This window comes from Aulonocara sp. 'chitande type north' Nkhata Bay, linkage group LG3, assembly GCF_057382095.1.
Source record: "Aulonocara sp. 'chitande type north' Nkhata Bay isolate Kocher_YH1m ecotype deep benthic linkage group LG3, A_spYH_male_GT1.1, whole genome shotgun sequence".
NCBI classification, from domain to species: Eukaryota; Metazoa; Chordata; class Actinopteri; order Cichliformes; family Cichlidae; genus Aulonocara; species Aulonocara sp. 'chitande type north' Nkhata Bay.
Window position 1 is genome coordinate 62,362,475 of NC_141346.1, and position 25,802 is coordinate 62,388,276.

The 25,802-nt window shown below is 42.0% G+C and overlaps 2 protein-coding genes across 16 annotated transcripts in view; one reads left to right on the forward strand and one right to left on the reverse strand.

The window, feature by feature from the left end:
• peli3 (pellino E3 ubiquitin protein ligase family member 3) overlaps positions 1–8,620 on the forward strand; it is a 42,873-nt gene extending 34,253 nt beyond the window's left edge. For all 15 annotated transcript variants that reach the window (XM_086285396.1, XM_086285410.1, XM_086285411.1 and 12 more), the window contains 2 exons: positions 5,886–6,074; positions 7,857–8,620. In XM_086285396.1, coding sequence (XP_086141522.1) covers positions 5,886–6,074; positions 7,857–8,456 — 789 coding nt within the window. In that variant the 3' untranslated portion in view covers positions 8,457–8,620. The remainder of the gene's footprint in view (positions 1–5,885; positions 6,075–7,856) is intronic.
• Positions 8,621–14,550: 5,930 nt separating this feature from the next.
• On the reverse strand, positions 14,551–25,633 carry rab1ba (zRAB1B, member RAS oncogene family a). The gene is made up of 6 exons (XM_086285414.1): positions 25,157–25,633; positions 20,689–20,761; positions 20,481–20,576; positions 18,829–18,924; positions 18,473–18,604; positions 14,551–17,833 (listed from the first exon to the last, which is right to left on the reverse strand). Exons 1-6 carry the CDS (start codon positions 25,168–25,170, stop codon positions 17,639–17,641), a joined length of 606 nt encoding a protein of 201 aa, XP_086141540.1. The 5' UTR covers positions 25,171–25,633; the 3' UTR covers positions 14,551–17,638.
• Positions 25,634–25,802: the final 169 nt, after the last annotated feature.

Sequence of the window (25,802 nt, forward strand, 5' to 3'; positions counted from 1 at the left end):
CTGACTGAAATTATGCAAACGATCACAGAGCCCATTTAGATCAACTTTTTCAAACAGCTTAATTATATCTACCTTATAAACCTGTGGTACCTAACTTATTAATAACAACAAACTCATCTCCGCTTTATTTAGAGGCAGAACTTTTTTAAAGAGTTTTACAGGGATGGGGTCTTGTGCATTTAGCGGCAGTCTGCATAAAGTAGCCCAGAGAGATCAACGGGAGAGAAGTGGTCTGTAAAGTATCAGCAGTTTCTGAAGCAGTTTGACTTGTTAACAGATGTGTGACTCGAGACGGCCGTGGTTACAAAGTTACTGAAGTCATCACTACTGCTAAAGCAAAACGATGCTCAAACGTGCTGCGACTCTTTGTCAGCCAGGCTAAAGTATTGAAAAGCAACATAGTGTCCTTCTGCTTTTCCCTTCATCAGTAACTAGTAACTAATACTAGGTTTAAAGGAGGTTTCTGAAACAGTTACAGTCTCTCTGCGCTATGTGAAATCCTGCATTTGAACACCATTTGTTTTCGGATGTGACAGGAAGAGACAGTATAGCAAGTAGTTTGCCTGAACTAGCTTGCAGGCTTTTCTTCATTTTTTATAATACTGTACTCACCAAATGAAATAATCTATACATGTTATGGTTACATACAACAGTTTTCTACTCCGGACTCATCAGACACTGGTGCCTTTGACTCCCTAAACACGTAGTCTGCAAACCTGTGGATAAGTTCACCAACTAAACCACTTTTTATATCTCTGGGTGTGTTCTCACCCTCAAAGATATGCACGTTAACTTAATTAATTCTAAATTAACTGCAAGTCTGAGACAGTTGGTGGGAAATCTGACTTCTACAATATATAAACCCAGATATGAGCTATCTGGGGATATTTTTTCACATTAGCCTCCGGCTGTTAGTTCCCGTACGGTATTTGAAATATTCCTTCCTTTCTAAATGTTGATAATCTTAAGAACCGTAGGAGAAGCAGGGGGGGACAATTTAAAATGTGACACCTCTGTGCTAAGAGTACCGAGGAATGATAATAAGATTGACAGCCCTGACAACGTGGCTATCAGAACTAAATTTCTGGACTGCTTTTCTACTCTGAGCACTCAAAGCGCTTTACACAACACAGATGTATAATATTGTTCGGAGCAGATGTTGTCTTTTCATTCATATTTAGCAGCTTTGTTGTTTGTTACTGTTGCCTTTCCGTCAGATCAAAGCTGTGTGGTTAGTCCCGTCTGACCTCTGGCATCAACAAGATATTTTCAGCCAGTATTGCTGCTAACTGGATTTTTTCTCATTTCTCTGTAAGCGGAGATGGATGTGCAGGTCAGCAGTTTCAGAAATAATTAGACCAAACACTTCTGGCACCGACCAACGTGCCACATTCAAAGTCACTTAAAGCACCTTTTTAGCATTTAGCAAAGCCTGACCAGAGATTATAGCCCTGCACACTTCAGAATTCATCCTGCTTCTTTAATCAGCAGTAACATAAACACTGAATCTAGTTTCACTGTCAGCCATACAATCCATGTTATGATGATGCACGCTCAATCATCCAGGTAAGTAAATCTCCAAAAGATCAGTGGTTGTTGATCAGTGGTCATGAGAATCTGCATAATTAAGATTAAGGAACTGACCTCCCAGCCCATTGTTCCTTCAGTGGGCTGGTTTCAGTCATTATGCAAATATCCTGTTTATAAGATTGAAAGCTGCAGTCAGCTGAGACTGAAGGAGTCACCTGGTGATGACGAAACGTTTCTCCCACAAAACGCTACGTCCAGATGAACAGGATCAACCTTTGGAGACGATCCATGTCATAACACTGTCTCCACTGTGTTTGGCAGATGAAGATGTATGAATCTGAATCTACTTCCTTTCCTTCTCCATCATTGTGGTACAAGTTTGTTTCATCTGTCCAAAGAATTTTTTTTTCAAGCCTAAGGAGGCTTTAAATGTTTTCTGGCAACGTCTATGTGGAGTGAATAAGGCACAGCGTGTCCAGGGATCAGTGTTTTGAGCTATTTTATTTACATCACAACACCCCAACCTGAGTCCCCGTGTTTTTAACTGGACGTGATTAAGGATGCTGTGCAGGTGCGCCCGCCCTCCCTGCACGGCACCACAGGCCACGCCCCACCACAGTCTAATTTGGCCTTCCTGTTTTGAGTGTAACACCTAGTTTGCGCCTTGTTGTTGTGCATATTTACATTCATGAAGCGGCTGTTGATTGTGGACCTGAAAATATTATGAAGGAAAGAAATCTACAGTCATTTAATTTAGTTTGTATTGACTCGACCAGCTAGATAGAGAGAGAGAGTTTATTCATCCCACGGGGAAATTGTTATGTTACAGCAGGTGATAAAGAATACAAATAAACAAGAAATAAACAACATAGTTAAAACAAAAGTGGCACAGGCACCTGTTAATGGTCTCATATATGATGACAGTGTAGCAGAGGAACAGCAGCTCCTGTGGCAGGTTGAACTCCGAGTTGCAGTGCGTATAACCTCTGCTGGGCCTTCATCCCGACAGACTCTATATGTGAGGACCAGATTGTGTGTAAAGGCAGATCCCAGGAATCTGAAGTGAGAGTATTTTTGAGGATGATAAGACGATGATGGTGGGAAGGTTTCTCAGAAAGTCCATGGTCATCTCCACAGTCTTGAACAGGCTCAGCTCCAAGTACTTCTGACTAGGGATGGGTACCGGTGTCCGGTGCCATGATGGTACCAGTTCTGACATAAACGGTGGTAACCAGACCGAAAAGCAGCGCACATTTATTTCGGTGCTTTTTTTCCTGAGCTGTGATACACTTCTAGCCAATCATTTTACGTTTCCGAGGATAGTAGGCGGGGCCAGGTACGTACGTTCTGTTAGAGCAGAGCTACAGATTAAAAATGCCCAAGGCGAAGCGGTCAAAAGTCTGGCTGTACTTCACAGCAAAATATGCAAACTCAGCAGCAACAAGTGCGTTAAGCTGATACTGTGATACTGTCAAAGGAGGTAACACCTCAAATCCGATGAAACACCTGGCAACGCATAGCGTTTTTTTTAAAGCCCAGAAATGCGCCGTATTTGATAGCTTGCTGCGAGACCTCACACCGAGCACATCTACTGCGGGTGGGTTGGCTGTTATGCAACATCCCCCAAAAACACGAAGAGTCCTGGCCCCTAGCCCTGCCAGTGTAGCATAAAGGATGACGGATGATGATGCAGCAGCAGCCGTTCTTCTCTGCGTGAGTAGCTTAATGTTGTTCGTGTGTAATTTACGTTGAGTAGGCTAACCACGTTATTACATTAATGCAGGTAAGGTGAACTAGCAAACATCATCATAGCTACATGCGGCTGTCTTCTTGTTTGATGGCAGATACTCCCTTCACCCTGGCCAAAAAGGCTAAAATGACCAAAGAAAAAGAGGAAAACAGCTAAACATGAGAGGTTTAGGACAAAGTTTGTGTTTTTTCCATTGTTTAAGCACTGCTTCCAGCCAAGAGTGATACCATATATGCCCCATAGCTGCAGAAAAGGCTAACATTGTTATCTTTTTACAAAAAACAGCTGAACATGAGAGGTTTTTGGACCAATTTTGTGTTCTCCATTCTTTAAGCACCAGTTTGAGCACCGGCACCGTTTCAAAAGTACCGATTTGGCACCGGTATCGGATAAAACCTAAACGATACCCATCCCTACTTCTGACTGCACCAGTCCACCTCCCATCGGTACACAGACTCGTCACCATTCTGGATCAGAACAATGATGCTGGCGTCAGCCACTAACTTCAGGAGAATGATAGATGGCTCTCCGGAGGCGCAGTCATTAGTGTAGAGGGAGAAGAGCAGCAGGGAGAGAGCACACCCCTGGGACAGGCTGAAATGCTCCTCAGCCTCACCTGCTGCTGCCTGTCCAACAGGAAGCTGGTGATCCACTGATAGGTGGAGACAGGCACAGTAAACTGGGGAGCTTTCAGTGGAGGATTAAAGGTTAACCTGAAGGCCAAGACATAATGGCTTATATCCCAGGTTGGTCGAGGTGTTGCAGGACATAGTCCTGCATCCTTGGCCAGTCTGTTTGCCCAGTAGGCAAACTGGACAAACAGGGGGTCTGTGATGTCCCTCAGGTGGCTCAACACCACTCTTTCAAAAGACTTCATAACCACAAACGTCAGGGCGCCAGGCCTGTAGTCATTTAATCGTATCATGGTGGATTTCTTTGGGATGATGGATACAAATCCAGAGACCAGTTAAAGATGCAGCTGAAAATGGTTGATCAGCACAGACTTTCAGGCAGGAGGGGGACACGCCCTCGGGTCCTGCAGGCTTCCTGGTCTTCTGTCTTTGGAAGAGCAGAAAGAGCAGACACAGGAGGAAAAAGGACAACGTAACATAATCTGACATCTACAATAATAAAAGTCACTTTTAATTAAAGATAACATTTGAGATATGATAAGATGAGATCAGGGATAACTAATATATTTAAACGGATGGACATAGTGTAGAATCTACATGGTAACTTACAACATCACAACCCTGCGTCCTGACCGTCCACTTAACCCGAAGTGCACTTCACCAGAACTGTAACTACAGGTTTGGTCGACGCAGCAACAACTGAAGGAAGGTTACATCATAAGTAGATTTCCTGCAGAAGTCTAAGTCAGGCATAAATCAGGCCCTAAATGTTACTTTTTCTTTAAAATGCCAACATTTATATTAAAGTAATATTTTTCACAGGCTGTTCTGTGTTTTATTTACCTCCATAAAACACTGTTGTTAGAACACGCTGTGGCAAGTGTGCACATTTTGTAGTCCACCCACTGTATCCCTGCCTGCACCCCCTAAGGAAACAAACCCCTCCAAACACCTGGGTCATTAAAACATGGCCATGCTCTCCTCCAGCTCTAGGACTGTGTTGATCTCACAGACTGGTCCATCTTTGGAGAGCAGGAACTGGAGACCTTCACTCAGGCTGTCCTGTGTGTACAGAATGTGACAGAGGCCAAAGCAACTGGTGTGGAGCACCCAATAAAGGCCTATTCTATTTTATTCTATTCTATATTTTACTTTCAACACAGCGGACATCTGGCGTCACATCTGGCTGTTCTCTTCTCCTAAGTCCATATTGATTCTCCTAGCCACTAAAAGAGGTTAGGAATAGGACACAGGAGGTACTTTTGGAACGCACCCCTAGTTTCTGATGAGCTGTGAAACAAGCGCAGCTTTGACAACAGCCGACTGTGGCAGTGACGTAAAGGCTGGATGCCAATAGGTGAGGAGCTTTATGTAAGCGCTGTGTGGGGTGAAAGGAGAAAGAGCTTGATTTACTTTGGTACACTCTTCATTTCTGTCTGTTTTTAGCCAGATTATGCACTGTAAATATAAATGAGGCCCAATGACACTAACCTGTGTAAATAGAAAATTATGAAACTCCACAAAATATGAAACAGAGACCTGATCATAGTTTGTATTGGGATAAATTTACATTAGGTTAAAAATGATCTACGACCTGTTTCATGCATCTTACTGTGATGTTTTTAGTGAAAAATAAACAGAAATATTTTGTTTTCAAGTCCACAAAAGCCTTTCTAAGCTAAATTACAGTCAGAATGAGGAACGAAGCCCTTTATGCTTAATAAAGGTTATTTTTATTGTATGTAAAATAGTTTTAAGTTAGGAACTCTTAGTGTGCTTTTCAAAGTCATCATCAAAGCCAGCATCTCTGTGCTTTAGTCAGTGCACTGGTCTACACTGAGCTAGCAGAAGGCAAACGCAGCCATAGCTGTTTCCTTACTAACCATCTCTAACAACGGCCTCCAGCACCTCACAGTCTTCACGTTAGCCTGACTATCTGCCTGCTCTGTGTGTGTCCATGTGGGGAATCTAAGGAGCGGGCTGCCAAATGGAGAACATCAGACGGCCTGATGGATGGTCTGACTACCAATGGTGTGCTGGTCATGCACCCAGCGGGCGAGTTTGTGTCTGAGCCGGCTCCTGGGGTCTGGAGAGAAATCTCAGTCTGTGGCAATGTCTTTGCACTGAGGGAGACACGCTCAGCCCAGCAGAGAGGAAAACTGGTAAGAAAGCAGCTGATGTGTTTCATGCAGACTTCATGTGGATACAAGTGTCCAAACTACTGAGCCTGGCTTAAAATTGCAGGGCTTTCTTTTGATGATTGATTCATCACAGACTGCAAAGCTAAACAATATCAAAAGCTACGAATAACTGTATTTAAAGAGTCTGTATTTAAAGAGTCTGTATTTAAAGATCCTGTTATGTTTTTTTTATTAATATTTCAAAAAGGAGGAAAGACGTCCTCTCAGCAGTATTAGCTCCTGATGTGTGTTTGAGTGCAATTCTTTAAATGGGATTCTGAGCTGCAGTTAAACTGCACACTATTCTTTAAACCGTGCAATAATGTAAAGCCCATGTAAAGGCCCGTGGCCACAAGGACCAAACAAAAGAAAAGAAAAATGTCAGTATACTCAGTATACAGTCGTACAGCACAGTCTCTCTGACATTTAATTAGGAGGCAATGATTTGGTTGGTTTCTCTGTCATCACAGAAATATCGAGTCGAATAACGAACTCGACTTAAACTAAACTAAACTTAAATTTAGGTCTTGGTTGACTTTATACAAACATTTCTTGGCCCAGGATAAACATCCAGTTTTTCCCAGCATGTGGATGATTTTAACTCCAGTAACAGTTTCAGCTGATTTACAAAGAAAAACGTTCTGAGGAAATAGACCAAAGCTGGACTAACACAGTGTCATAATTCACCACTACTTCCTTTGTTTGAAACATTCAAGCTGTTGGCTGCACACCATCCTGTAATGATGAATGAAATCTTATTTTTCAGTCCATTTCTGGGGCCTGCTGAATAATCTAAATCTAAATAATCTAATATAAAAGCTAATCTAATAATCGAAATGATCACAGAAGGTGTACAAGTTAAGTAAAGCAGTCAAAGACGAACTGCAGCTTAAGGACGGTGACCTTAGAGCAGCATTAGAAATAATGGAAATAGTCAAACTAGGAAGTATTTATTCTTAGCGCATTGAAAGAAAGATGCAAATATAAAAACAATAAATGCATAAACACACAGTTTTCTTTGTCTTTTGAGTAAATAAATTTAAATGTGACTGAATATTTTTTTCTGCCTGTGTTCAGACATCTGCTGACTTGTTGCTTCGTCGAGACATAAACAAACAAAGCTGCTGTCTGGTTCTACACATCAGCGGTCTCCAACCTTTTCTACGCCACGGTTTAACGTCAGACAATTTTTTTACGGAGCGGCCTTTAAGGTGTCGCAGATAAATGCAACAACATGATATGACCGAGACAAAAACTGTGGTACTTTGTAAATATAATAATAAATCTGAATTCACTGTGTAACTTTATTAGCAGCTTCCTCCTGAAATGCGCCAACAACACTGAGAGCAACATCATAATGCTTTTTGGTCGCTATGGTAACGTGTAAATATTTCTTTCAAAATAAGACACACAACTACAACACAGGAAAAGATGATAAAATCCTGAAAACCCTAATTTCACACCCGAGCCTCAACTCTCACAGACCGGTACAAACAACTCACAGACCGGTACTGGTCCCCAACCCGGGGATTGGGGACCGCTGCTCCAATGCTGTACACTCCATAGATTGCTACATCCCTTGAACCTTGAACCCTTGAACCCATTGTGTGGTGGCATAGAAGTGTAAAAGTTTTTCTAGTTTAAGAAAATTCCCAAAATTCCAGGAATACGAAAAATGATTTTGCCTGGTTCCGTTTCTGATAATGATGCTTTCCTTGCTTCATATCTACACTCACATTTTCCTTTTTCTGTTCTGCTCTGAAGGTTGAAAATGAGTCAAACACACTCCAGGATGGTTCACTGATTGATCTGTGTGGAGCAACCTTGCTGTGGAGGACCCCCCCCGGATTGCGGCATACTCCTACTCTCAAACAGCTGGAGTGCCTTCGACAGGAGCTGAACGCTGCGAGGCCTCAGTGTCCTGTGGGCTTCAACACGCTGGCCTTCCCCAGCCTGGCCCAGCGCGAGATTGTTGACAAGAAGCAACCCTGGGTTTATGTCAACTGCGGTCACGTACACGGCTACCACAACTGGGGCTACCGGAAAGAAAAAGGGCCCCCCGGCCCCGGAGGCACAGCACCTGCCGGCACAGGTGAGAGGGAGTGCCCTATGTGTCGAAGAGTAGGCCCCTACGTGCCGTTGTGGTTGGGCTGTGAGGGGGGATTGTACCTGGACGCTGGGCCACCCACTCATGCTTTCTGCCCCTGTGGTCATGTTTGCTCAGAAAAGACAGTAGCAGGGTGGAGCCAAATCCCATTGCCCCACGGCACTCATGCCTTTCATGCTGCCTGCCCTTTCTGTGGTACCTGGTTGACAGGAGAGCAGGGCCACATCAAACTCATCTTCCAGGGGCCCGTTGATTGAAGCGGAGGGAATTCAGTGCGGGCAGATTGACTAAGGACCTGCTGACTAAAGACTGTGTGTGCTGACATGATAAGCTGAAAGCAACTTGCAATAGTACATACCAAGGCTTCACACGGAATATGAAGTGTATGGAGAGTATGTAAAATAAATTGTGTTGAAAACAACGTGTCTTTATCTTTTTTTTCCTGTGTCAGCCTTCTAATAGCCAGACTGCTGCTCGCATCCATGTAGGATGCAGCTGGTAAACAGTACAAGCAGGGGGCGCCAGAGGGAGGAAAGGGTCCATGGTTGACAGGATCTCTAGAAAACACCAGAACAATCTATTAGTCTTTTTTTTTTTAGATTAAAAAAAAGACAGAAATGATTAACCTAAAAGAGACAACTGGACACTAGAAACGTGTCTAATTGCAGGAGGCCCCTTGGAAAATTACATTTTAAAAAGATATCCAAAGGATCATTTAAGTCATATTTGCCAATACTTAATTATTTCAATTATTTTGTCCTAAACGTTATGCAGCCGTCTGCCAGCAGTTAGCGCAGCATTGTTGAAAACAACATACATCTGTTAATCTACGCCTGATCGTTTTGTAAACGCTACTGAAAAAGTTGCTGAAATGAAGGTGGACGGGCTTCTCCCTTAGAGTGTCAGGAGCTCAGCCATTCGGAGGGGGCAGAGTAGAGCCGCAACTCCCCTAAGTTCAAAGGACACTAGGCTGTCACCTCCTGGGTAAGGTCTTCTGACCAGGCATGTCCTACCCAGAGGAGGCCCCGGGATAGACCTGGGACGCACTGGAGAGATAACATCTATCGGCTGCCCTTGAACACCTCGATGTTTCCACAGATAACCTGGAGCCGGTGGCTTCCCTGCTGCTGACCCACAACCTGAGAGGAAGAAAAAGGATGATTTATTGTTTTATTTTAGATTTTAAGTTTTGTTGAAGTAGTTATTAATTTTCAAACAGCTCGCATCATTCATAATGTGCAAGCTGCGCCACACTTTTCAATTGCAATTTATGAGTTTTTCAAATGTTAATTTGTCGTATTTTAGTAATCCGTGAACATCCTCTATAGCAACACGTTTTCATATTTAACATCAGGTTATTTAAGTGTTGTCTTCCCCGCTGTCTGGAGCATAACGTGTGATGCTGATAATGCACGATGCGAGGCGCCACACATTTATTCATTCTGTGATTAATGGTTTAAAATGCCTTTGTTAATAGTTTTTGACATTTTCCATTAAAGCAGTTCTCAAGTGTACCTATATATCTGAGTGTTAACTTAGTGTAACTTTTAATTTCTTTTTAATTTCTCTATATCTCTACATCATATATCTAATAATGTTATTATTAAAAACATTAAAATGTAAAAAAAAAAAAAAAAAAAGACTTGCAGATATCTCATCAGTTTTGCACAAAATCAAAACATCGAAGCAAAATTTTGATCAATTTCTGCACAGTATCATATTTTTAGAGTCAGCATGGTTTACAATATTAAAGTTCTGGGGCCCAAAGTTGGATGTTTTCCCCCACAGGGCCCCAAATCCTTGGCCTTGTGTCAAAAAGTAAGAAATTATAAATTAACTATGATTAACCACATTAGAGAAACTTGAAGGCCAATTACATCACAGCAAGGCGACAAAGGAATAATAAACACATAGATGAAAATAAAAATCTTAGGATTAAGCTCCAACAATCAATTAATATAGAAACCAGAGTAATAACAAAGTACAAACAAATATCAACAATTTTTTCATCAAATAATTAAGTAAGAAGAACAAACAACAAAATAATGTAGTAAGAAAGTAAAAAGAAGATAAAATAGTGATAATAATATAAAACAATAAATAAAAAAAACAAGGTTAAAGGTGAAGTTGAGATAAATAATGATAAATTAAAAGTAAGGAAACAAATACATAATAGCAAAATAAAAAAGTTCCATTTCAATACCTGGCATGATACATTTTACCAAAGGACTCGATTAAAGTGGCTTATTGGTCACAAAGTCAGTGAGAACACAACAATATCAGCAGTGTTTAAACGCCTTATTAGGGGCAACAAACTGAGAAAGTCTGTTTTTGTTTGATTTTCTTTTAAAGCCACAGATTGCAATCCTGTGGTTTTATCTTAAAAACCTTCAGTTGCTGAATAGTAAATGACTTCCTGTTGTGAATCATGACCCCTGGCAGAGTATCTTAAACCTGTTGTTACAAACCTGGGTTTTAGGATGGACAGTGAAGTTGGACACTCAAATTAGGGCTACTGTCAAGTCCAGTTTTTATCATTTAAGGCGTTTGGCAAAGCTAAGACCTAATTTATCCAGGTCACATTTTGAACAGTAATCCATGCTTTTACTTCATCTCGTTTGGATTACTGTGACGTCTGTATTTTGGAGTTAGTCGGTGTCTTCTCTCTCGTCTGCAGCTGCTCCAAAATGCTGCTGCACGACTTTTAACCAGAACTCGTAAAAGAGAGCTCATAACTCCCATCCTCGCGTCACTCCATCGGCTGCCTGTACATCGTAGAGTTCATTTTAAAATTCTTATGTTTGTTATTAAATGTTTAAACAGTCTTGCCCCACCTTACCTCTCTGAGCTTCTGCATCCTTACTCAGACCCCAGGTTTCTCAGGCCAGCTGACCAGCTGCTCCTGGAGGCACCCAGGTCCAAGAGGGGGCGGGGCCTTCTCTACTGCTGCTCCTAATCTGTGGAACAAGCTGCCCCAGCACATCAGAGAGGCCCCTTCACTGTCCACTTGTGAAACACGTCTTAAAACCCATTTTTACTCTTTGGCATATGACACAGCATGACCCTGATTTTGTCGTTTTAATCTAAAGTGCTCATTTTATTGTTTTAAATGTCATTTTAATTATCATCTTATTTTTTTATATTTTTATCTTTCTTTTATTTAAAAAAAAATTTTACTTATTCAATGTATCATTTCTGTGTGAAGTGTACAGCACTTTGTGTTTAGCTGGGAGTCGTTCTGAAAGTGCTGTATAAATAAATGTTTGCTTGCTTCTAATTGTTTGCAGTTGTAAAAAACAAAACACCAGCTATTCTACTTCATCATGTTCAGACACAGGGACTCAGCTCGCTGTGATCTCTGCTACAGTGGATGGATGCCATTTCTGTTCATCACCAGCCTATTTTTTAGGTCTCGTCATATTTCTTTTAACCTCAGTCATTCACAGCTCTGGTTTGTCACATTGTAACAACATGGCTGCTTTTTGATGTTGCCAAATTGTTGTTGAACATCACCAGCAAGTCCTGTTATCATCTTATTGAATGAAAACTTTATGTTTAAAGAATCACATGCACATGAGTCAAACCGTTACTAACTCTTCTGTTAGCTTAGCTTTTTGTTTCCAGTGGCGCCCAACTTGACCACACCCCCTGTCTTCATGCCAAAGGAGGTAATTACACATGTATAACTTGTTATGTCACGGAGCTAGCTGAGGTGTAGTCCACAGGGTGTAATGAAACTATAAATGTTACAACTTGTCTATGTCTTGGACCCAGACCAGTCTCATTCCTTCACAGTGTGTCTTGTGTAACTGAGTGGATGTCTCATGTTGTGACCCAGGTCTTGGAACTCGTCTGCACACTCCACTCTTTGTGGTGGTGCGATGGGTGCTGCCACAGACTCTGTGGTGCTCCGGGGCGTTGACACGCTGGCCCCGGGCCGGCCTTCTCCCTGCTATCACGGGTTGTGGGGTATAAAGGGAGCCTACTGAACCAGTCGTTCACTGTACTCTACCTCCCAGTCTTACCTGTCCCAGCCCTCCCTCCTACCCATGCCTTCATGCAGCACGTCACTCACACACTCGTGGTTTTGACGGGGTTTCGTGCTTCACATGGGGTGTATGTAAGGCCACTCGTGGGTTTGCTGGCTGTTCTGCACAATGGCCCCCACTTCCTTTTTTAATTACACTCGAGCCATCATGGTTTCCAACACACACACAAATACAAATTGAGGTAACCGTGGTACTATAGTACTGTTCTCCTTGTAATTACAGCTCTTTATGGGGCATTAACTGCTGGGCCATTAGATTTGTCTGACAGATACAGAAATAACAGGAAATAACAAAAAGGTTAATTTCTCACAGGCAATACTACATTTGTTAAACAAGAGTCGTGCACAAAGAGTAAACCACTAAGAAGGACATAGTGATTGTCTTTTCAATATACTTTAAATCAATCAATAATGAATTCAGAAATATGACAAACATGAACATGTGCAGTAGTAATAAGGCCCATAAATAGGCCTAATAAAGCACATTGTCGTAAAATGCAATGTGAATGCTGCGAATGCCTGAAATGCTTAAAAATATCTGAAATATTCAAAGCTGAACTTGCTGAATGACCTGATGTTATCAGAATATCAGCCAGCTTAACAGTAAAAAGCAAAGTATCAAAATGGAAAATGTGCTAAACAAAACTAAAAAGCACAAAAACTGAGAACTAACTACAGATCGTCAAAACGAAGAAGAGCTGAAACAAATGCTTTACGAGAGAGAGAAACAAATTCAGTGTGAATTCATTTATTAACAGGAACACAGTGGAAAGTAATCATATTATTTGGATTGTCGAACTGATTGATGGTAGGAACTACTTCTTGTATCACCTCTCAAGCATAATGAATGTTTTTGTGTGCACAGTCAGATGCATGTACCCTACTAATCGCACAATTACAAGCTTAGCAGATAACCTCAGGTTTAATCATGGGTTTCAATGTCAAGGTGAAGGTAAAACAGTGCATCTAAGCCCTGTGGCTTACTGAGCTTACACAACATTTGCAAGATTACTTACTATTTAATTTCTGTTTTTTTAATTGTTGCTCTCACATCGCCACCAGGGCTGCAGCTTCATTATGTCTGACTCCTCTCATGTCGTAATGATAGACCTTTTATACTAAGAAGCACAGCAAGCCAACATTTACAGGACATATAACACCCAGGCCACAGATTGCAGGTGTTGTTCCTGAGATATGCTGAAGCCACTCGCCTAGCTTGGGTCCACCAAGTGCAACAGTGCAATACTCCTGTTACCTTCATCCTCCACATCTTTTCAAGTTCTTCTTTCAACCCTTGGTACTTCTCAAGCTTCTCATGTTCCTTCTTCCTGATGTTGCTGTCATTTGGTATAGTTGCATCACTATGGGTACTACTGTCTGCTTGGTTAGCCATCACCAGTTTGCCCGTATCTGGAAGTCCCACCGGATCTTAACTCGGTCATTCTTGACAATCCTGTCACGTTTTTTACCTCGGGACATCCAGGCTACACTCAACGCAGATGTTCCTGTACTCTATGCCAGACACTTGGTTATGGCATACCACGTATGCCCTGGGTGCCTGCATCTTGCCTCCGCCTGTTTTGTTCTGGATTGTCTCAGGGGCATCTCTGCACAGCCTGCACCTAGGCTCTTACCTGGTGACTACCTATCCTCTCTTCACTACTATCCAACTCGACTTCTCCAATCCAGATGACATTCCAATGTCGCTGACCCTAGAATCAATCAATCAATCCCATTCACTCTTGGCTTACAGATCGGTGTTAAGCATCTAGAGGTGGTGGCTAACGATTACTCTATTCTATGGTTACTATCCATAGCCAGTGATCTTACTGAGGGGGTTCAGGCAGAACAGCAATGGAGCCAGAGCATCTCCTAGGTAAATCCCACACTTCATGGTGACTTTTGTGCAACTGGCTTCAAACTGGCCTCTAGTGTTGTTCACCACATTCCAGACTCCTGCCAGAGAGAACACCACGGATGGTTCGGTGGAGCTGGTTCATCCTCCTGGCTTCCATCTTTTCCATCTCTTCAAGTTTATCTTAAAACCAAGCATCTGCCTGATCACAGCTGCCATGGTGGGCTAGCTGCTTGGTTGTGGTGATGGGCACAAGTAGGGATTGTCCACAATGTTGCATTCACATCTTCTTGTCATCCAGGTTTGCCATCTTTCAGGTCAGTCTTTGTGTGTGTGTGTGTGTGTGTGTGTGTGTGTGTGTGTGTGTGCGCGCGCGCGCGCTTAGCAGGGAGAGAGCACCAAAGTGAAAAAGACAGCAGGTGACAGCTGAGCACCTGCTTTTTATAAATAAACATCAAGTGTCTTTATTAAGCCACTAAGCAGCAATAAATGAGTCCAAATAACACAGGAAACAAAATGGGAAGTGAAATAAACAGAAATGTTTGACATGTATCACATTCAGAGACAAAGACGGCCTCCTTATATTTCCATGGACTACACAGCAGAGCAGGATTCAGGGTCTATAAATCAGAAGAATATTAAGACTTGATGAAAGAAAACATTTAATTAAAAAATTAATCAGTGCATCATCATCATCATGTTGATTATGACATGACTGCTTGTTCAGCATCTATTCAATTAAGACTAAATCACCTTCTGCAAACTGAGGCTTCTATGTTAGTTCCACACATGAAGCAACCATCACACCTGCTTTATTCAAATCTATGCAGAGCTAGAACTTTCTGAAAGCGCGCACACACACACACACACACACACACACACACACACACGACTCAAGTTTTGGGGGGTATCTGCATTTTGTCATATTTTCGATGTTTGTCCTCATACATGTAGCAGTTGTGCTCACATGAGCTGGAAATGCTGCCAGGTTGAGAGAAGGGAGCCAGAATTTGGGGGGCTTCATTTTTTTTGACAGCAGGTCAGGACTGAACTGATCTTGAGGTTTACCAATTTTCTCTGACATCGTTGGCTAAAGGCCGTACTGGAAGTGCATATCTGGCCATAAAACCAAAAGCACTGGACATCCAGACACCCACAAACACAAGGCACAAGATGAAACTGGCTGCAGTATATAAGTACAGCTTTCTTAGGCATTCAAATTCCCATTCAAATGCAAACAAGACACAAAGAAGAGCACTAAATAATTTGATGAAAAACCAGACATATTCGTGGACTGAAACAACGTGAGGTCCATAACAGACAAAGAACATCAGTTTCCTAAAACTGCCTCAACCAGCACATCTCTGCACCGGCTTCATCTGCAAACAAGAAGGAAATCTGCTGTTATGAAACCGGACAAGAGGCCTCAATTAGAAAATACAAAACGAAATATAAAACAAAATACTAACAGAAAATTTATTGTAAGATAATTGCAGGATATTGCCAGTGTTGTCAGAAGAAAGCCCTGTTTCTATCAGCAGAACCAGGTTCCTTTAGAGTTTCCACTGCAGGGATTAGTTTCCAATAAAATTATTTTACCCCTTAAAATCCACTTACAAAGAAACTCTAGAGAGATGCTGGTAATGCTTAACATTTCAATCTTGTGTTCATTACTCTTCAGTATTTCACTCCTCTGTAGCTCCTTTGTTATTGGACAGAAGTTTTTACTGTTTGCAATCAATTTGTTGATCAATTTGTTGGCAGTCAAATGAGGTGAGGGGTGATGTTTACCAAAAAATATTACTCTGAAAACAGTTTCACTGCGGTTATCCTAAAGTACGTGTCCAACCTCCCACACAAAAGAGTCCTGTGAAGGCTCTTTAATGCCCCGTTCACAGTGGCCTCTGTAGCTCAGCACTGACCAGTCAGACGCAGAGAGCAGTGATCACGACAGCAGAACATGGTTGCTCATCTTTATTGCATTCCAGTAGACTGACTGGCTCCAGACTGCAGTGGAAACACAGACGAACTCCAATCTAAAGGAACCTTTAAGATCCTGAAAAACATTTCCTGGGACAAAAAGTTCTGCAGGCTTTGATGAAACATGACTGAGTGAATCTCTTCACTCCAGCTCAGTCATCCTTCATCATCTATGTGCAGTGTCAGGGAAACACCTTCATGGCCCGAGTTCAGTTTATCATCCATACAGAATGTAGCAAAAAGATGCTCGAGATAATCTAGAAATGGTGCGATCACAGTTTATCCAGCAGAGCAGCTCTGATTCTATTCAATACTTACATTCTGTATGTAGATAAATACAAATATTGGTGGTTTTATTGATATCTGAATTTTTGACTCAAATCAAAAACAACAACAAAACAACAGTAAGAGTCAGGCTCAGGTGACCCTGTGGTTCATCGTGCTAGCCTCTGCTACAAAGGCTTAGTTACTTTACTCTTACACTATAAAGAGACTGAGAGCAAGTTCTCCTTCTGCCATCTTTCACATCAACACTTTCCACCTCTCTACATGGATGAAACAGAGTGCAGCACTAAGGAGGCCGTAGCAGAGAGTCCCAGTCTGTTTGAGAAAGAGTGAGCGAGGCGTGTCCACACAGAACATGTGACTATATATTACACAATAAATGATACATGATGAAGCAAAGTCAGACCCGGGTGCTCGAGTTAAAAACTTTGGGGGGAAATGTAACCGTTCCAACACACAGACCAACAGAGAGAAGCAGACTCTGGTCGACACAGTCAGTGGGGTCTGCTTCCTGCTGGCTCACAGCACACGTCTGCATGTTTAGTACACTGGCTGACTGAGGCGAAAGAACGCTGACTCCTCAAACAAGAGTTACATAATAAAAACATTCACCTTGCTTTTGTCTAAACACACTATAAAAAAGTGGCTCAGAAGAGGAAGGAAACAGATGAAGGAGAGGGGCTCCCTGATTGGGCTTTCCCTAGACCATCCATCCATCCTAGACCCTCCTCAGGAATAACAACGATGCGTCACAGTTAGACTGCTAGCATCCTACAGAGTTCAGGTCATCCACAGTGTGTAGCGTAGTGAGTGTGTGCAGAGCGAGTGAAGTTTGGGCTGAGATCAGTAAAAACAGACGGAGCCCAAGGACAAATGCATTTGGCCAAACGGCTTTAATTTTTGTAACTCGTGCCATCACTACTGTGTGTGTGTTTCGTAGCAATAACCTCACTTGAATTTGAACCTAATCTTTTATCTCCATGTCATTTTAAATTAATGCCAATCTCCTGCCGTATCTCATTTCCTTCTGCCTCCACGGCGAAAGATAAAATGGTCTCAGTGTGTTTCCTGGTTGCTTTCCTCTCTGTCTAATCAAACAGGTCTGAATTAACCCTCATACAGATTCAATCTGACTTTGCAGTTTAGACCTCTGTCCGAGCAGGTCACAGGGGGAAAGTCGGGAGTGGGAGTGGGCTATATGGTGGGGTGTGAGTTCTACGGGTGATGGGAGGGAACAGAGTAGAGAAATCACTGAGATGGTTGTAGGTCCTTTAACAGCAGCCCCCTCCAGACTGCCTGACGGGGGTGCTATCGATTTTTAAGTTGGGCTTGTCCCCGCCGGCTGTGGCCCCAGGGCCCATGCGTTTCTTGATCTCGGCTGCCATGGTCATGAAAGCCTGCTCTACGTTTGTGGCATTCTTGGCACTGGTCTCCAGAAAGGGGATCACCAAAGAGTCCGCAAACTCCTGAAAAGATAAGAAGAAAATTCAAGTGCAAACAGTCAGAAATCTGCAGTCAGAATATTTCAGCCCATTAGGTGTCTGTGTGGGTTCTCAGTCATCCAGGTAGTCTAAGGAGTTTAGAAAGAAAGTTTCTTGAAGATGTTTCACCTCTCATCTGAGAAGCTTCTCCAGTTCTAAAACCAAATGTTGGAGAGTCCCAGGTGTTTAATCCCTGGTGGGAGTTGTCCCGTAAGACGGTAGTTGACCCACTCTTGATCAGGGTCACCCTTTCAAGTGAGATCACCGGATGCAAGATGTGAGTGGCAGTTGAGGCAGCACGATCTCAAAAATGCAACTTCCACTAGGGATTAAATACCTGGGACTCTCCAACATTTGGTTTAAGAACTGAAGAAGTTTTCTAAGCTCCTTAGACGATCCCCCGACACTACTCAGTGCAGCACTCTGATCAACTGAAGGCTTTTGAGGCAGGTTTTAAGAGAACAGGGTGACAGTGATTTACAACAGTCCAACAATAACATGAACTAGTTTTATATCCATCCAGATATGCCTTCATGTTTGATATGAACAATCAGGTCCCATCAAAATGACCTCGAGAGAGAGAGAGAGCGAGAGAGAGAGACAGTTATTCATAAGCAGCCACACCTTAGCAGTTGTGTAGTCCACTACTTTCTTAGTCGTCAAGTCACACTTGTTGCCCACCAGAAGTTTATTGACATTTTCACTGGCATATCGGTCAATTTCCTGAAGCCACTGCTTGACATTGTTATAGGACTCCTGTGCAATGAGAATGAATATGAACAAAAAGCCGTCTCTATACATGAATACAAAGTATCTTCAAAAATCAGGGCAAATCTTCCTCCAAACCCTGAGGAGAACATAGCAAGACAAGACTGTCATTTGTTACCAAGTTAACACTCCTTCAGATAAAAGTAGCAAGTATTGGCAAATATTTATTTATTAATTAAATAGACCATAACTCCATAAAAATGCTCACTCACTTGGTCTGTCACATCATACACAACTATGATGCCATGGGCTCCACGATAGTAACTGGAGGTGATAGTACGAAACCTCTCCTGGCCTGCAGTGTCCCACTGGAGGGATGAAGAGAGAGAAAGAGGAGCAAAGGGGAGGATATATTAATATATTACAATGATAACAAGCATATTATGATAGAAAACCAATTGTGTTTGTGAAAAATGAAACATTCATGAAGCCACCAGTTAAGCAGTGTCAACTGTTGCTTTTACCATTTAACACTGCAGATGTAAATGTAAATGTCCATAACTGACCCTAAATCCATGATACACTTAATAATAGACCAAAGTTAACCTGCACCGTCGTTGTTTTAAGTTTCTGTAGTCTGATTTCTGACAAAGGTAACATTTCTATAAAGTTGCCAGTAGACTGAATATTTCTGTTTTCCAGATGACTCTAGCCTTTTAATGACTTGGTAAATTAGAAAGCTTTGAGGAAACACATCTACCTTGAGTAGACACGCCTCAGGGCAGAGTCAAGAATACACTATACTGCCAAAAGTATTCACTCGCCGATCCAAATCCCTGAACCCAGGTATTCCGATCACTTCCATAGCCACAGGTGTATAACATCAAGCACCTAGGCATGCAAACTGCTTCTACAAATGAGTCCCTGTCAGGGGTTAAAGCCAGCGTGATATTGCTATAGGCTGCCACCTGTGCAACAAGTACAGTCACCAAATTACCTTCATACTAAATATTCCAATAACAAAGTGGAAGCAATTGTGAAGGACAGCAACTCAGACGTGACGTGGTAGGCTATGTAGACACGTTCTGTTGGGTAACTTCTCCTGGCAATCTGATGGACATATCTGAGTTTGGCGATTGCCAGAACAGTACTTGTCTGAGTTTCAAAGTGTAAAGCTTGTTGCAGGAGGTTTATGATGTAGGGCTGTTTCTCAGGAGTTGCCCAGTGGTTACAATGAAATCGTCCAATGTACATGTAGTATAAAAAGTTCAGCAAGGATTTGACCTGTCACTTCACAAACGATCAAAACAAACATCAGTTTGGACTTGAGGAAAAAGAGTTGTTGATTCTCACAAAGCAGGAGATGGATATGCAAAGTTATCACAGCATTTCCAAGTATCAAGAGCTGGAGTGATTGCATCATGAAGCAGTCAGAGCAAAAACGGATTTGCATCATCGCTGTGTCTCCCAAAATGACAACGATCTAAAACATATTTCTCTAATAGTGAAAAACTACCTTCAGAAAACTAACAACAACTTTACTGACTGGCCTGCACAGAGCCAACTAAAAATCAGTAGGGTTAACTGAAGATCGAGCTCCTTATCAGAGGATTATTAAATCTGGAGGAACTTGAGCTGGGATAGCTGGGAGGGAGAGACATTGGTGTGACTTGTCAAAAACTAAAGTTCACTCACTCCAGGTTCACCAGTCATGGCGTCAGGTCTGCTGTGTAAATATAAATATAAACTATTGACCCCCATGTTCAGTCCACCAAATGTAACCAAGCAAACAATCCACTTTCTAAAAGCTGACATCTCACAGATTACAGAATTGTAAGTTTTGTCACACTCTGGCCAAATTTCCCTCAACCAGCCCCAAAAGAAGACCATAAATGTGGTGCTCTGTGTGTACATGTGCCCTCACAATCTGCAATTTGATGGTCTTGCCATCCAGCTCGATGGTGCGAATCTTAAAGTCCACTCCAATGGTGCTGATGTAGCTCTCTGTGTAGGTGTCATCCTACAGAAAGAGGAGGGACAGCATGATTCAGGCCAGCAGCAAAACCAGTTAAAAACAGTCATTCAGTCCAACAGAAGTGAAAAACATCTTACAGTGAGGAAGTACTACTTACAGCAAAACGCAGTAGAAGACAAGACTTTCCTACACCAGAGTCTCCAATGAGCAGGAGCTTGAACAGATAGTCACTGAAATACAAAGAACAAGGCTGAAAAATTACCATTGCAATAAAAAACAAAAACAGTGGGAAACATTTTATAATACGACCCGACTAAGTGCAAATCCCCCTTTAATTAAATGGAACCATTGTTCTTTTAATTTGAAGTAGGGATGCTCAAACAAATGTGTACCAAGTCACAACAAAAACATAAATATACTATAATATACACAATATTACCTCATCTTACAACAATCAGACCTATGTGACTTTATAACAATGGACAATGCAACTTTTTTTCCTTTTACAATTACTGTTCAAACACAACTGTCAAAAGGAGCGTGCAGATAAACGTTAGCTAAGGTTAAGCTGATACGACTCGACCCCTGAAAAGTGCCGCGTTCTTCAAATCAGGGGTGGGCGATATATCGCATAGACTCGATAAAGGTATGGCAAGTGTTTCCACATACAATGGTTAAAATGGCTTTACTGAAACAAACCAGTATAAATTACCACGGCAACATTCACTTTTTTTCTTCCGCACACTGTGAATGCATCATTTATCGCCCCCTCCCAACTGGAGAATATTCTACCCGGCACACTGCAGTGAGCATGTGTGTTTGTATCCTACCAGACATGGAATAACAGCGCCAGGAGGAGCTTCAGGTGACGGTGAACAAAATGCAGTAATTTGCAAAACATGCTGTTAAACTATTGCTGCAAAAGGTAAAGTCGGAAAAGTCGAGCTGCAAAAGCACGAATGTTTTAAACGTCTCCCCACACGCCAAAGAAAACGTTAAGCTGTGACAGCTGTGGCTGTTCGTGGTCAGTCATTTTCATAGTCACTATCTAGACTTTTGTTTCTGTAATTTGAGGGCATCACGTTTTTTTAAATTGTAAATATTTTATGTTCACAAAAAAGCATCTTTTTAATTTCAATGTTTTAGTAGGGCTGCTCGATTATGGCAAAAATGATGATCACGATTATTTTCACTGAAATTGAGATCTCGATTATTTGACGATATTTATTTAACAATAACAATGTATTGAATAATGACTTTAAAGATTGTCAAAAAAATAATATAAAATAGTGTGCAAATACTGATAACAGTGCAAATGTTTGCAATATAAAAAATAAATGAAAAATGAGTTCTGACTCCACGAACCCATAATATTTCCACACCACTGAAGTTTTTTTACCTCTCTTTTCAACCAACAGCAGTCACTCTCCTCTCCAAATAACTTCTGCTTAGCTTTCCGAACTTCCTCTTAATCAGCGGTCCCCAACCCCCGGGCCTCGGACCGGTACCGGTCCGTGAGTCGTTTGGTAATGAGAGAGTTGAGGCTCAGGTGTGAAATGTATAGTTTTCAGGGTTTTTATCGGTTTTCAGCATTATTTTGTTATCGTTTTTATCGTTTACTCGGTTTTCCTTGGTCTTTTCACATGTGTTATGAATAAATCTTTATTCCGGTACCGGTACTAGTTGTATTTTGTTGTATTTATCCGCGACACCTTAAAGGCCGGTCCGTGAAAATATTGTCGGGCATAAACCGGTCCGTGGCGCAAAAAAGGTTGGGGACCGCTGCTCTTAATTGTTGTGACACGTGTTCGAAATGCAGAGAGGTGCGCTCGATTTGCCACACGGAGCAGCGCGAGAGTAAAGCACGAGGGAGGGGCTAATAATCGGCTCAGTCATTTTTAATGATCGCTGAAAGCCCAGATCGTAATCGTGATTAAAATTCGATTAATTGAGCAGCCCTATGTTTCAGTCTCATGAATTCTTGTTTGACTTACTTTTTTCTTGCTATGACTCTTTGTTTGTTAGAGGTCTATGATTGACCTCAGAGAGACGTACTGTGACAGCATTGCCATCTATGAAAAACCTCTGTGTGCAACTGATGGATAAAAAAAATGGTTAAAATAAAACATTTCAGTTCATTCTGATTTTTAGTATTCAAAGTAGAAAAACTATTAAATGGTTGGTTTAAAACGAGTATGCCAGCGCTATTTTAGGCACTCTATGGTTGAAACATTTGTTTTTGGAGGTTATTCAAGCATAATGTGATATATACGGTTTAACTACAGCCAGCTTTAAGGCCTGTGCTGATTAATTGAGATAGTTTGATCATACTTAAGACTGAAACGTCACTTAATGGCAGGACTTCTGTGAGCACTCCTGTAGAATCGGGATATAGAAGACACGTTGATGCTTCGAGGAGGTAATTACTGAAGTTAACTCAGAAAGATGAATCACAGAATCATTACTAGTTAACGTTAAAGGGATGGTTGGCTCAACAGAGCTCTGACTGTTTGTCAGCCTGGCTACAGAGCTGAAGAGAAACCTGGGGTTGTTCTTATTTTCTTCAATCAGTGATGAATAGTAAGATGTTCTGGCTTTGTGGAGGGCTTTCTTATAAAGCAACAAACTATTTCTCCAGGCTAAATGATGATCCTCTAAATTTGTGAGACATGTTTGAGAGTTCTACCAGTTAGTCAAGCACTTCTGACGTGAGACTTTCTTTTTCAGAAGACCTACAGAGTTTTACGCAGTGGAGAAGTGAAAGAAGAAGAGGGAGGGACGTTTGTGGAAAAAACTTTGCAAATAAATAAACGCTGCAGAGTCTTTGCTTTCGATTTGCACTTCTTCCCCTTATATGTTAACACTTTTATACCAATATTGTCTGAGTGGCAACACCCATCATTCAGAAGAATACTGCAGCCACTTCCTGTGCCTAACGGTGAGTATACTGGGGCCTTTACTCCTCCCAATTTATTTGCATATAGCTGCAGCAGACAAAACAACTCTGACTCTGAGTGTAGGCCTTCAGTGTTTTGTGTGTTAGAGAAGATGAGACTTAAAGAAAGAAGAAAGAGAGGACACTTTTTTCAGATGCCGGTTGTTACTTTGCATCGTGTTTTCACATCCCAGGTGAAGGGGACCCCTTCTCAGATGACAAAACTTAGCTATGACCCTTAATATCGAGACTCTGAAGGTGCGAACATGAAATTAAATTTGCCTCCACAGCCTGTGATGCCTACGAGTTCTCTGTCCTCTACCTTTGGTGTACTGCCACAAACTTAATGGATTAATTCTAAGTCTATGAAAATGTATCAAATGTAATTACACACTAATGGATGTATATTTACAAAAGAGTACAAACCTCACATTGTTGTAAATATTTTATAATATCTTTTCATGGGACAACGCTGAAGCTATGACACTTTGATGCAATGTGAAGCAGTCAGTGTACAGCTTGTATAACAGTGTAAATTTACCTCTGCTGAAAATAACTCAACACACAGCAATTAATATCTAAACCTGGCAACAAAAGTGAGAACACCTTCAAGTGCAAATGTCCAAATTGTGCCCAGTTAGCTATTTATTCCTACTCAGCGTCATGTTACGAGGTCTCAGGTGAGAAGCTGGTGTTATTGCTCCCCCACTCTCTCATTCTGGAAGTTCAACATAGCACCTCATGGAAAGAAGAACTGTCTGATAAAAAGAATTGCTGCTCTACATAAAGTTGCCCTGGTTATAAGAAGACTGACAGCACCCTGAAACTGAGGTGCAGGTCCAAGAACACACAGCGGTTTAACAGGACTCACTGGAGTGCACAGGCAGATTATGAGTGTACGATTAATCAGTCATAATCCCTTGTACATTCCTTAAACGTATAAATATTTATATCACGTGTGTGTGTGTGTGTGTGTGTGTGTGTGTTTGTAGATAGATAGACAGATAGATATGAACACATTCAGGGTAATTAATGTAACAAGTTCCATGGTGTGACATTCAAGAATTTCGAACTAAAGTGTGGACACTATGTTTTTGGTTAGCAACAGCCTACACAAACAACACAAATGAGCTGCCTTTGCATACATCTAAAAAGCATTGCTATGGAAATAGTAAAGTTTAAATGCAAGTGGGACTAAAAACGTATTTTTGTCGAGTGTTCCATACTGTGGCCGTCTCCATGGAGAAAGGGGAAACAGTGGGCGGAGCCTGTTCGCCCAGGCTACAGGTCAGCCATAACACGCCAGTACAGCCCAATCACCAGCTGGTAACGTTACACGTTTTGGCTCTGGTATCTGAAACGAACAATAACCGCGTTTCTTTCTTTGTTACTACATTAGTGTACACTGCACTGTTTTGTTAGGGGGTCGTGGTTAAAGGTCCGCGGTCACGGGGGAAACGGGAGACACGAGCAAGCAAAGTATTTGTTGATGTGTGGAGAAACCGCACTGGGAAAGCTGACACGTTAAAGAAGCTGTTCGCACCCTGTTTACAGAAGCCGAGCCGCTGTTCTCCATTAGCACAACCAGCCTGGTGTGATGTAGCAGAAAACTAGCCAAACACAATGATACTTCCTGGAAGAAGACAATAACAACAGCCGTGCAGCTGATTGTGTTTAATGTGAAACTCACTATTCGGGATTCATGCTTGCAGTCTGGATGTTTCTCTGTCGGCGACTCGTCTCTTCCTACTCAGGAAAAAAAGATGACTTGTATGTCCGGATATCAGAGGCACATCGACGGTTGTTTACCGTCCCCGTCACTGCTCTGACTCCTCCGCTGTAGTCGGCTTCTATCGGCTCTTATAGCTTTAATCCTTACGGACATAAAATCGTTTCCTCCGGTTAGGTTAGTGTATTTTCTCTCTTTCTGCCTTTCTGTGACCGTTCTTTGCTAAATGTATACGACGACTGCGCAGGTGCGGTAGTGACGAAAGGTGACGTGTAATTACGAAGCGTAAACCTTTTTTTTTAAATACAGAAATGGTGGCTCGTGGAGCTTGCCAGTAGCTCCCGGTGTTTCACGTTAAATGACTTTTACACCGGATTAGATTTTTTACATATTCTCCGTGTTCCACGTGCTGCATCCGCCGATTGGACGGCTTCGCTGACGGCTCGTCTCCCTGTGTGTCACGCGGATGACAACCAGCTGTTTAACACCTGCTGCTTGTTTAGGAATCACGCCCACGCTAACCTGTGCTGGTCAGGTTAACGTGGACATCTGTGTGGTCAACATAACGTCATCGCAGCCAGTGTGCCTTGCTTTGTTAGCGCAGAGC

Coding starts and splice junctions, on each gene's coding strand:
- rab1ba (XM_086285414.1), bottom strand. Junction 20,577..20,688: donor GTCTTCTACTGCGTTTTGCT/GTAAGTAGTACT, acceptor CTCTTTCTGTAG/GATGACACCTACACAGAGAG. Junction 18,605..18,828: donor TGTATGATGTGACAGACCAA/GTGAGTGAGCAT, acceptor CTCATTGCACAG/GAGTCCTATAACAATGTCAA.